Source organism: Sinocyclocheilus anshuiensis, unplaced genomic scaffold, assembly GCF_001515605.1.
Source record: "Sinocyclocheilus anshuiensis isolate Anshui unplaced genomic scaffold, SAMN03320099.WGS_v1.1 scaffold1845, whole genome shotgun sequence".
NCBI lineage: Eukaryota > Metazoa > Chordata > Actinopteri > Cypriniformes > Cyprinidae > Sinocyclocheilus > Sinocyclocheilus anshuiensis.
Window position 1 is genome coordinate 26,978 of NW_015540953.1, and position 13,739 is coordinate 40,716.

A 13,739-nucleotide genomic window follows, 5' to 3' on the forward strand; every position below is an offset into this window, starting at 1 on the left:
AAAATGACATATTTAAATGTTTTTTTTTGTGAAAATAATTTTCTCATGCCTTAAAATAGCTTGAATGTAACTCTACACCCTTGCCTCATTTACTATATGCGGATCTATGAATATGCAAATTAGCCCCGCCTCCAGCCAGTCACACACCAGCCAGCCATGAGCCAGCGCCTCATGATCCACTAACTGAACTGTAGTAAATGCCATACAATGGCAATGGCAAGTGGAAATATTGTTGATACAAATATTGTATGGTTTAATTAAGCCATATGTGTTTGAACCAGAAATATAAGCTGGTATGCTCAACGTAAGCAAGGAAACTGATGGCTAACTTCGTGAGGTAACATTATCTGTTTGCGCTGGTTCGTACACGGATAATGACTGATAAAACTGTTTTTACTAGCGGACAACTACAGTGGATACTGGCTAAGGATAGGATCCTTTGACGCGATTGGTTATTGAATTTTGTGACGTAGCAAAAAAAAGGCTGTTTCAAACCGCGTTTCTGTGACTGCCTTTGGGAAACTACAGTTTTAAGGAGAAAATACTCAGCAATGGTGTTGATAAATGGATTGGCACATGGTTTGTCTAAAAGCATATTAAAAACAACACATAGACAAATAAACAACATAAAAAACTTGATTTTCACCACAGGGGGACTTTAAGTCTTAAGTGAGTGTAAATAGCTGGGAGACAATTGGATGTGTGGCAAAATATTGGATCCATACATGAGGTCCTAAAGTGACAGCAACCTAATATACCTGCTGTTGTTTGTGTCCTGTGTTAATCAAACAACTAAAAACAAAGAGAAAGTCTCTCACTGCTCTAGACTAAATAACTTCTGTAGCTTTAATAAAAATAAATAGGCTAAAAAGACTACATTTTTTTAAAACATTTGATGAATCAGTTTCTGTAGTATTTCTTATTTCTGATAGACTTACCTGAAAACTATATTTTATTTATTTGTGCTAGTGCAATTTGTTCTTATTTTATTATTGACTGTTTTTGTGTCTTCAGTGAGCTTGAGAAGTTTTTACTTACGTTAGTTAGGCTAGGGTTTTCTTTCTGTACATCTGTATTTACCGCTTGTGGTTTTGTTATTCATTTGTATTTATTCATATTAAATTAGCATTAAACATTTTATACAAATTGTGACACTTAAATCTAGTTAAAATCGTTGCATAAATCTAAAATGAAATACACATTTAATGATAAATCAAAATCTACTTGATGAAAATCTTTCATATTTTGACTATAGTGAAGAAAAAAGTAAAAAGATGAGTTACAGTTTCAATTTACAGGTCTTATCTTTACAAGAGCTACATATTCTCCAACATGTGCTTCAAGACAATAAAACAAATAAAAGACTTTTCCTCCACCTAGAAGACAAATACTTTTCCATTTAAACACACATACAGCAGCATAATGAAAGGTATACTGTAACCAAACATGAAGAGCAATAGATATCTTGATGAAGTGATCTGTGGAGGAACTCCTAAACATGACATTTTTCTGTGATCTTTCAAGGATGCTCTTTTCTAAGAAACTTAGCATCAAATGCTTCCACGTTTCAACAATCCTCGTATAGACCACAGGCTATATCACAGGGTTCAGTAGGGTTAACATCACCCTGAAGCTTTTTTTTTTAATTCTCAAGACTCTTAAGGTTTTGCACCCCTGGTTTTCACAGCTGGTTTGCAGCAGGCTTTTTTTTTTTTTGGAAGGAGTTAAGAGTGGTTTGATCTTAACTGTCCAGAAAAGGAGCCACTTCAAACAGATTAACACTGACAACAAGCTTGATCTGATGGTCAAAGGTCATCTTACTGACTACAAGGTAACAAAACACAAAGGCTAACACAGTCCAAAATCTAAATACACACATACATTTAAAAAAAGTGCAAACAATATATAAGGCCTGTTTGTTTCACACATCCATCTGTGACGCATAACCAGCCATGTACTTATTTTGGCACACATATTCACACTACCTTTGTGAGCATCATCACTGAGAGTACAGATTCTCACCCACAAAAACACAGTGAAAATACACAATAAACCTATTTATTAACACAATATTTTGCAATTTAAGCTAATATGAAGCGACATACCATAATAGTAGGGCTGCAAAACGATTGGTCACGATTAATCGATTCAAAATAAAAGTTTATATTTACATACTAAATGTGTGTGTACGGTGTATATTTATTATGTATATATAAATACACATATATGTATATATTTAAAAAAACTATTTGTATGTATTGTTTGTATTTGTATGTAATCACTTGTATATGATTTATATTATACATAAATATAAATATTTTACATATAAATCTAACATATTTTTCCTTAATATATACATGTATGTGTGTGTATTTATATATACACATAATAAATATACACAGTACACACACATATAGTATGTAAACATAAACTTTTATTTTGAATCGATTAATCGTGACTAATCGTTTTGCAGCCCTACATAATAGAGTGACCTATTTACTCACTGTTCAAAATAAATACGTCTGTCAGGCTTGATTTAATTTACACATGCTGTGACAGGCATACAAATCTAAACAAAGTTAAACTAATACTAATAGTAAAACTAATAAAAATGCTTATTTAAATTGAAATAAAGCTGCAATAAAATACAGTATAAATATTATGAAAACCATACAAAAAAAAAAAAGTAAACCAATGAAATAAATAAAATGAAATAAAATAGGTTGAAATAAAATAAGTTGAAGTCATGAAATTACTAAACTAAAATTGAAATAAAAATAAAGTTAAACAGAAATAAAAAAAAAAAATGAATAAAAATTACAAAAGCCCATCAAAATTACTAAAATATAATTAAAAATTTAAACAAAATTAAACACTATGGAACATAAATAAAATTGAAATGCACTGTAACGGTCAGAATCATCAACCCATTTTATAATGTATTTCTGTAGAGGAAATACAGTGTAAATCACTTTCAGTTGTTTTCTTGACTACAATTTGAGAAACTACACTTGGAAGTTTTTTTTTTTTTTTAATGCTTACATTTTGTGGGAAGGAAAAAAAGACAGGCCAGGGTTTTCATAAAACACAAGCAGCCTAAATTTACTGTTTTGTACCCTATTTTTTTGGTATGCGTTTATTCTGACAAGAAACTGCTTTACGCAAAGGCCTGGTCATGCCTAGTAATAGGTTTGCAAAATTTGCAATGAGATGTACTATCTGACTGTAATTTCAGGTCCAGTTGTGGTGAAATACAGTGTAAACTGTGAAAGCCAGTGGCGATGCATTACTCAGACTTGTTCATGTGGTAGGAGAGAGGCTGATTGCCAAAAGCCATCCCACCCATTGGCATCACACATGCTCACAGCACACCCCTCAAGCTACTGCTGTGCTCGAGATAAAATAAGCCTTTTCTGGCAGTGCTATCAGACCAGCCAATCAATAATAGAGAGACAAATTATACAGCAATCCCATCGGTAACTAAAACCACCCTCAAAGAGTCTCAGTGCTACTGAATATTTATGGGAATAGTGAAATCTCACATATACAAAAACGTGCTGATAAAGATCTCCATCATTTCTCTCTGAGGATATAGAGCAGAACCACACTCAAGCAGGAGAAATGGCTGTGCAATTGCTTTCTAATCTCTAAAATGAGCTTCACTGCAAATTATGTGTAATTGTGCATCACGTACATTTAAACTAAACTAAACTCTGTCAGGGAGGAAAACCTAACACAGTGACAGATGAAATCTTTCAGACAGGACATAAACATCAACCAGGATTAAGTGTGGAGAGGAGAGGCCATTTCAATCAATTCAGGACTCAGCATTCCCCAGTGGCCAAATCAGATCAAAGCAACAGACACTTCAGTCTGCCCACTCCACGCTTACGCACGCACAGATCACAGCGCCATTCACGCGACACTACTGGGAGCACATAGTGAGCTGAAAGATGAGCTGGCAGGTTTCATTTAATATTGTCCTAACAAACACACACATATATAGCGATGTTAGTTAGAACCATCATCTAGTTACTTCTGGTGCTCAGAATATAAGCCATTAAGGGAGGGAGAGTGACTTAAAAAAAGGAAGGTGGGTTTACAAAAATCAGATATAATAATATCTCAGTCTTCATTCGCGATTTCCCCTCCCAAATTCACCAGTTAAAATATCTGTTTTATTTTTCTAAATTCTATTCTATTAATTATTCTGATTATTTAAATGGAGACTTTTTTTTTTTTTTAATTGACCAAACGTAACTAGGGTTGGGTATCGTTTGAATTTTATCAATCCCAATTCTGATTAGATTCTTCTTCTCGATTCCGATTATTATCGATTCCCAGTTTCGATTCCAATGTGATAAAAAAAAATGAAGTCAGACATTTAGATATCAAACATATTTATTCTGTGTCTCTTTTTGCAAAACATTTAATTGCTGCTGAACACTATGAACAAAAATCAGCTGGTTACATAAAAACTGGACTTGATTAAGAGCTGTTTCTGTGCAAAATAGAGCTGCACGATTCTGGATAAATTGAGACTTTTTGTTTTTAAATGGAGGTTGTAGTTCTCTCACAATTATGAAAAAAAAAACATTAGACAACTAAACAAAATCTGATGGAATTTATGAATGGAATGATTCAATGACTCACTCAAGATTTACTTGTTTCATTACTGGATGAATCAGTGTTTTTGAATGAATCTCTTGAATAAATGATTCAAACACAAATTAATTTTTAACAGCCCCTTTTCGCCACCTAAAAAAAAAGGAGATGTGCACACAGAAATTGATAGGTGGAATTGAAGTATCTGATTCCTGACCTGAAGTATCCGATTCTGGAATTGGAATTGATTTTCGATTCCCAACCCTAAACGTAACAAATGCATCTGGTGCAAATAAATAAAATACCCCCTCAAATCAACTCCTGGTGAAAACAATTGAGAAAAAATAGTTAACAATTTTTTATTTAATCTTTTTTATATTTTAAGTTAATTTCTGACACTTAACCCATCAGCCTCATTCATAATCCAGTATGAACTCTGCGCTTACAGCAGGAACTGAGAATCACTCATTCACACAGATTCCAGCTGTCATTATCAATACAGTTTTCAAAGCATCAAAGCGCGGGAGACAAATTCTAAGATTAATTTATCCAGACACTTATACTACTTACCCATCTGACCCTTTAATTTAAGAGAGATGAAAGCATATTGCTGTGAATATAATTATGCCCCAAGTCAAAATCTAATACTGTACAGGGTTTCAAACATATTATTTGACATTTAACAGACACTTGCACATACTATCAACCAGTAAACTTCTACACCCAAATTAGTGCTCATAATATACTTCAGATTTTATAAGCTCAATTGAATGGATTCTTCCATGGACCGCTGAATAAAGAGGATACTTTGCAAACAGTGAGAGGAAACAGGCTGAACTGACAAAGGCAAAGAGAGTCTCACATTTCACCCAAGAGAGAAACAACACCACCCAAGTCATCATACGCACGGCCTGATGTCGCAGCTATTTCATGTTTAACTAATTCAGAGAGATGTTGCTGCATGATAAAGCCATTATCATCATCATCATCATCATCATCTTGACAACATGATGACATGACTACAGCCCTACATCCCTCTGGAGAGAAAACCTGTGTCCTTATGACCTCTGGAGAACAAACAGATGGGCACTTACAAGAATCCAATTAAGAGGCTCATCTGATCATTTTCTTTGGAAAATGGTGTGTTGTTATACTGCTGTTTATATCATTAATCCCTATCAAATGCACTGAGTCTAAGGACATCAATTAATGATGAGAGCTCTGCCTATCGACAGCCTTGTTATTAGGCACTCATGACATTTAAAAGTCTTTGATCATATATTATAAGCAGAGATCCAGCGCAACACACATTTATACAGTGAAAAATAACGATAAGCAGCTAGCAGCAGCTAACAGGATCAAATAGCAGTACTGAGCTAGCTGTCAAAGCTGCTTATACAACCAGCAGCGTACATTTCCACACCGTTATAACGTAAACACCTTCATCCATCCGTTCACCGCACAAATGCTTCAGAGCAAACCATCATATAAGCACCATATAGCAGTTATAAGGTATAATGCTAGACGCGAGAATGGGAGTAAAAGAGATACTGACCTCCAGGAGCTAAAGCCACAGCTACTCGCTTTAGCCGTCTATCTGTGGCCCTGCTGCGGCGAAACAGCGTCTCAAATCGCGTTCGTCGTTACAGACGATGGCCAACACATGATGTGATCCGTGTTCTGTGGCGGCGGGTCAGTCAGTGATGCAGCGATGACTGTGCCTGCAGATAAGCGCTGCTCGTCCTCCTCCTCTCTCCCTCGCTCTGTTTGCTTGCAAGCTGACTGTACAACAGCGACGTCCGAATCGTGAAGGAATTGTTCGTTTGAACCGGTTCTTTTCAGTGAATCAGTTGAACCGGTTCTCAGATTTGTGCGTCTCAAATCGCATACTTGTGCACTATTGTATGACCTTTTTAAGTAACGTTAGGCCTATACATAGTGCGATGAGTGCGTCCACTGAAAATTCCAAAAAGAAAAAGTGCTCTTTAAATACCCGGATGATGCACTTAAATAACCGGAAAAAGAAGTGTGGAATGTTGGACAGATGGTTTAATGATAGGGCGAAAAGGTTAATAACTTGAATAGCCGGTATAAATAATAATAAAAAAAAATTAAATGATCACTGGGTTCTTTATGACTTTAAGATGAATTATGGCTGCGACAAATGAAACGAGATTACAATAAGTATGCTAATTAATAATAACAAACACACACAACTGACAGATTGCATTTGGTAGAAAATATGTGACCCTGGACCACAAAACCAGTCATAAGGGTCAGTTTTGGAAATTGAGATTTATACATCAGCTGAAAGCTGAATAAATGAGCTTTCCATCGATGTATGGTTTGTTACAATATTTGGCTGAAATACAACTATTTGAAAATCTGGAATCTGTGGGTGCAAAAAAAATCTAAATATTGAGAAAATCGCCTTTAAAATTGTCCAAATTAAGTTCTTAGCAATGCATATTACTAACCAAATATTAAGTTTTGATATATTTACGGTAGAAAATTTACAAAATATCTTCATGGAACTTGATCTTTTCTTAATATCCTGATGATTTTTGGCATTAAAGAAAAGTCGATCATTTTGACACATAATGTATTGTTGGCTATGGCTATTGCTACAAATATACCCGTGCTACTTATTACTAGTTTTGTGCTCCAGGGTCATATAATAAAAGAACCGGTTAATTGAAACGAAGCGTTCAAAAGAACCGATTCTGATAAAAGATTCGGACTTCCCATCACTATTGTACGAGCCGCGCGTGAGTTCCGCATACAGCCGGAGGCTGGACTGTACCATTCAGTCATCTAGAGGGGACACGCCTTCACGTTTAGGCTTACAGTCGGACACGTAAACTGACGGTTTTCTGGCGTTTATTTAACAATTGACTAGTTGGATCGAGGTTAAAAGTGAAAACATTCGTCATTTGCTAGAGTGGTTCAAATGGTAAGATTGCACAGGCGCAAACTGACGTCCAAGACGTAGGGGAGTGGTCATTTGCATATTGCTCCAGTAGCCCCTCACTGCAGAACACAAGATCCAGGGGGCGTGGTTGGATCCACATCTAGGGGGTGGAGATTGGTAAGTTAAGGGGTGGAGATGGGTGGGTTTAGGGATCCGGGAGTGGAGACGGGTAGGTTTAGGTATATGTAAGGTGGGAGGAGTTGGATCTGGATCCAACCACGCCCCCTGGATCTTGTGTTCTGCAGTGAGGACCATCTCTGCTGAGAGATGCCTTCATAACACAAATGCTAATAGACAGATCACTGACACCAATGTTGTAAGCTCAGATTCAGTATTTATTTACAGGGTCAACCCTGATCTATTAAAAAACAGCAGAATAATAAAAAGACAGAAACAATACGGAGGTTCCCCGTTTCAGGTAAATGTATTTCTGTATAAAGAATAGGCTTTGAGTCATCTAGGTTTTTCAGCATTTTTATCAGATAAATATATACTCTCACAGAACAATAAATTTAGTCTACTTTTAATTTATACATATAAAGCAGTATACATCCAAGGACTTAAGGCGTTAAAACGTAAGGTTGCATTTCTATGACGTCATCCTTCCATGACTCTCTGTTGAAGACTAATGTTAATCAGAGCAATGAGGTCCACTGAGCTGAGAGGGTACAAATAAATTAGAACTACAATCAACTTTGCATTACACTCTGCCTCATGTAATAACAATCTGTTAGAAAATCATTTTATCATTTCAGTTAGGAGAAAACAGCTTAGAGCAGCGGGAGCAAACGCTCATTTCGGTGATGACTAGAATTTGTCTATGCCTTCTTCACACTTCATATGTACACAAACAGATGATAAGCAATGACAAATCATCAGGATGATCGTTGAGGTTTAACAATGTATGTCTTTCAGTGGGTTTTATACCAAGTTTCAGTTTGTGAACGGAGTTTGGCTGCTGAACAGATGAAGGTAAAAGAACTGCATTGACACACTTGTATTTTCAAGCCCTTGTGAAAGATTGGAAAAGACTTAGAATAAAATGTGCATGGACAAGTCTAATCAGAAATCAAAAAGATCTTGAGAAAACCAATGTGCATTTAGCAGTTTCACTAGCTGACAGAAAGGTGGTATAAAAACGTACACATCAGCATCTGATTTAGCAAAGTCTCAACAATATGCACAGTCAGGGCAAAGAATGCCACAACAAATCAACTGTATTATAGTCAACCATAGAAATTATGCTTATTTTTGCAATGTTACAATCTAGAATTGATTCAAAACAAACCATGCCTATCATAAAAGTGGTTTTTAAGATCAGTAAAACCTGAATTGTATGTGGTCACACCGGATATTTGCATTGTTATGGTGCATAAGACGTTACAAAGTGCTCTCATTTGCCTAGTCCCTTTTTTCAGAGATACTGCTGAGATACAGTTAAGTTTCATACCGTTTTGCATACATTGCCAATCTCTTTATGTGGATGGGACAGGTTTTATTCTGTGTGCATTCAAACTATCTGAATATCATCATAATGTACAAGTGAGGTACAACAAAACTGTGTTAAAACAAAATCACACAAAAGGGAATACTAAAGACTTAAATTAAATTATTTAGTACGTGTAAATAAAAGTTGACAAAACCATACTCATTGAAGAATGGGTGTATATAGAACTAAATATAACAATGATATTAGAAAAAACAAAAAAACAAAACAAGTGACGAAGTACAACAATAATGGCCCAAGTTATTTTCTATGACAATTTCAACCACTGATTTTGGAAGATATATATCTCTGTACTGTCCGTTTGTGATTTGTATTCAGGGACAAAAATGACACATTGATCAAGACACAGGCATCAAACTGAGATTTCGTTTGTGTATGTATGTTATGTTTTCGAGAATGAATTGTCAAACAACATCAGCCCTCCAAGTAGAGCTGATGAGTCAAAAAAAAATAATAAATAAACTACAGCATGTTAAGTTGGAGATTGCAGTAACTACACATGATAAAGTAATGGAAAAAGAATAATCATGGTCTGCATTAAGTTTTCAGAAGGCTTCACACTTGAAGGTTATCTATCGATCTATGTATCTCAGTAGTCGCTGTGAGTTGAGCAGCACACTGATTCGGTTTAATGGCTCCAGTGACTCTTACCGATCCCAGACAACCAACCATATGCTACACTGATAAGCACCTTTAACCACTCCAAAACACTGGGTTGGTGTGCAGAATACATCTGCAGTACGTTCGACCTCATAAAATCAGGCCATTCGGTTTGTCAGTTCTTCTTCTGAATATTCCAACCAGCAGAAAACAGAATTCCTTGTGTACATTGTGATATGCTGGATCAGTGTAACATGGGCTCTGAATGGCTTGCACTGGTAAAGCACTGATTGATTTCGTCCATAAAAACCTTTGGGTGTTAACAGAAGATTGCATTTGAACATAATTAGAGACTAAATGCATGTCAAACATCATGTAATAAAAATGAGCAAATGAGTCACTTCTAACAGAAGGCTGTTACTCATTGCTATGCGTGATCTATGCATGTAAAAAAAATAAAAATCAGATGGCCGTTTCCAACCAATCAGCCAGAGTGGAATTACAAAAACACTGTAAATAAACTACATTTCTGTAATGAAGAACCTTCAAGACAACCTCTTCTGTTAATTAGAAAGTAGAAACCATTGCCAAAACCTGCTCAAAGCTTTTGGTACTGGAAACATTAGGTAGAAACAACAACAACGACTAAAAAAATCATGACCACACTTGTTTGTGGCTGCTCACTCTAGCAAGCCAGTCTCTGAATCCAAACGCATCCCGATGCCCAAGCTCTAATGACCATGGTCAAATAACCATTATCGGTTCTGAACGGCCCCTGAGCTACTTCTGGCCATACAGTCTATCGATAGCACATTCAAAGGAAGCAGCTCACCGACCACTGGGTCCAAAATATGAGAATGATAAAAGCAGGCTTCTCGTGACAGTGGGAGACATTTCAGCCCTTAAGGACATCCTGACCCTGTGTTTTGTCTGTAGAGGACACCTGCCCACCCATGTTTCCCTGACACTGGCTCATTCTGTCCTGGAGGCGGAGCGCCGGCTCACTCGTGGACATCCCAAATTTCAGAAAGCAGAGGTGGGAGTTTCTTGTCTTGGAGGCGCAGAGCGAAGACTTGCTCTGAGTGGACGCTGCTCAGTGTGCGTAGGCTGACCAGCTTCATCAGCATCCGGGGAAACATCAGATGATCCTTTGGTGGGGATTAATGAGCAGTAGATGATTAGGAATACATAAGAATAGCATCAAATAAAAATAGCATAGAAATAAAATATAAATATTAGAAAAACTGAGATAAAAAAAACTAAAAGGAAATATAAAAAAAAAAATGACAAGCACGACAAAATCAATAAAACTAAAATTAAAACTGAAAATATAAAAATAACAGCTAATTTAAAATATATTAAATGCTATAATAGTATATAAATAATACTAAAATAAAACTGGTTATAGTCAATTGTTATCCATGATTGGTGCAAAAGTAGAATCATCAGTGCCACCAACTGGATGCAAAAGGACACAACAGGCAAAATATTTAATGTCTTTGTTTTATGACAAAACACTAATATATTTACTATAATCTTACATAGATACACTACCGTTCAGAAATTTGGGGTCAGTCAATTTTTTTTTTTTTAATTATAACATTTATGATGTTATAAAACATTTCCTTTTAAATATAAAATAAATTCTATTCATTAAAAAAATCTTGAAAAAAAATTATCACGGTTTCCACAAAAATATAAAGCAGCAAAGTTTTTCACAATATTATCGTTTTATTGTATTTTTAATCAAATAAATGCAGTCTTGGCAAGCCTTTGTGACTTCTTTCAAAACATTTTAAAAAATCTAACTGACCATAAACGGCATGACTTTAAAATGAACAAACACTATCAAAACACTGATATTCTTTTAGCACTAACTTTTCTTCTTTAAAGGGTTAGTTCACCCAAAACACAAAATTCAACATCAAAATTCTGTCAATAATTACTCACCCTCATGTCGTTTCAAACCCGTAAGACCTTCGTTCATCTTCGGAACACAAATTAAGATATTTTTGATGGAATCTGAGAGCTGTCTGACCCTCCCATAGACAGCAACGTAATTACCACGATCAACGTCCAGAAACGTAGCAAGGACATCGGTAAAATAACCCATGTGACATCAGGGGTTCAACCGTAATATTACGAAGCTACGAGAATAATTTTTGTGCGAAAAAGAAAAAAAAAAAACGACTTTATTCAACAATTCATCTCCTCCGTGTCACCCTAGCGCCATTTTGGAGAATATCCACCACACGGATACGTTTTCTACGTTGTTTGTGCTTTGATCTGAACGAAAACAGCTTATCCATGTGACGCAGCTGACACAGAACAACATACGCTGTTTACGTTCAGTGGACACTCTCCAAAATGGCCCTACAGGGTGACGCGGAGGAGACGAATTGTTGAATAAAGTCGTTTTTTTTTTTTCTTTTGCACACAAAAAGTATTCTCGTAGCTTCGTAATATTACGGTTGAACCCCTGATGTCACATGGATTATTTTACCGATCTCCTTGCTACGTCTCTGGACTTGGGAACATTTCAGTTGCGTTGCTGTCTATGGAGGGTCAGACAGCTCTCAGATTCCATCAGAAATATCTTCATTTGTGTTCCGAAGATGAACGAAGGTCTTACGGGTTTAGAACGACATGAGGGTGAGTAATTAATGACAGAATTTTCATTTTTGGGTGAACTAACCCTTTAAGTGTTATGTTTGGCCTCTAAGGTGAATCATACTCACGTTGGGTCGTTTTATTCGGATGTAAGAGTGGAGAGCGCCCACATATGGCTGCTGTAGTCTTTCCACTAACTCGTGATCCTGCACGTTCGGTCGGTCTGACCCCCACCACACACACACACACACACACACACACACACACACACACACACACACACACACACACAACAAGAATAGCAAGAGTGATTGACACAAATGCAAAAGAATGATGCTGCATTTCATTTTTGTGTGAGAAAGTGCATTGGGAATTACTATAGGATGGATCATTAAAAAGCTCTCAAAATAAACCAGTAGCACACCAGATGCCAATCTCAAATTAGAATCTACTAAATCTAATGGGTTATTAAAAATGGCTTCCCCTTTCAAAACATAAAATTGTATTAAACCCCTTATGACACTCAAACAAAGCTTAATTATTAGAAATCCATAATAGCAAACTGAATACAAATACTCTTCTATAGCAGGAGATTTTGTACTGTTACAAAACTCACTGTACTCATAATTATTTTGCTGTTTTTTTTATTTATTCTCCCCTGAAAATGGGGTGCACTGATATTTCTAAACAGGGATAGGGACAAATAAATGCCTGATAAGACTCACCAGAAGACAACCAATTAGGCCTGTGCGATTAATCGAAATCGTGATTTGAGACGTTGCAATTTCCTAATCGCAAAGCCTGCGATGTGGACGCGATATTACTCTGTTCCAGAGCATATGCATGACTGCCAGCCTTGAGTTGCAATCTTACTTGCCCTGGGCAAGAGTGAGCGCACCTCCGTTCTCCCCAATCAGCACTGCTCTAGCCAACTGCGTAAACACCCCAGGGCTCTATAGTGCGACCATTTCAGTCGCATTTGCGACTGAAAACTACTGCGTGCGACTATAAACATTTTTTTTAGGAGCACCAGTGCGACTGACCCGATCATCATCATACTTGTGATTGCGCTCAGGGGAGCTTCAAATGTTTCTACGTGTTTCTGCAGCGTTGAGTGATGTATCACAGACGTATCTCACGAATCCTTTCATAAGCAAAGTGAGAGATTCATTGTGCAGTGTAGAGAGCTTCGTTGATTATAAATGTGAGATCGCGATGAGCTAAGATGAGTGCCAGCTTTTAATGATTTTTGTTTGTAAATGTGATACTGATTTAATACAATACAATTCAATAAACAAGAAGTTAATATTAAGTGACTTACATTGTCTGACTATAACACTATTGTCTGATTTTGCTCTATTTCGTCGTTGAAAATAGTTTAAAACAAAGTCACAGCTCAGCCGCTGCGCATCTCCATTCAAACACAGCGGTGTCTCGTTTATGAAT

The 13,739-nt window shown here is 36.4% G+C and overlaps 1 protein-coding gene across 2 annotated transcripts in view; it reads right to left on the reverse strand.

Moving 5' to 3' along the window:
- Positions 1–8,843: 8,843 nt before the first annotated feature.
- The window catches only part of LOC107689968 (oxysterols receptor LXR-alpha-like), a 19,076-nt gene continuing 14,180 nt past the window's right edge, over positions 8,844–13,739 (reverse strand). The window contains exons 10-11 of one of the 2 annotated variants that reach the window (XM_016488177.1): positions 12,422–12,516; positions 8,844–10,831 (exon numbers count right to left, since the gene is read on the reverse strand). In XM_016488177.1, the coding sequence (XP_016343663.1) occupies positions 10,685–10,831; positions 12,422–12,516 (242 nt within the window). In that variant the 3' untranslated portion in view covers positions 8,844–10,684. Of the gene's footprint in view, positions 10,832–12,421; positions 12,517–12,575; positions 13,030–13,739 lie in introns of those variants that run through there. The other variant, XM_016488178.1, reaches the window with a different exon arrangement.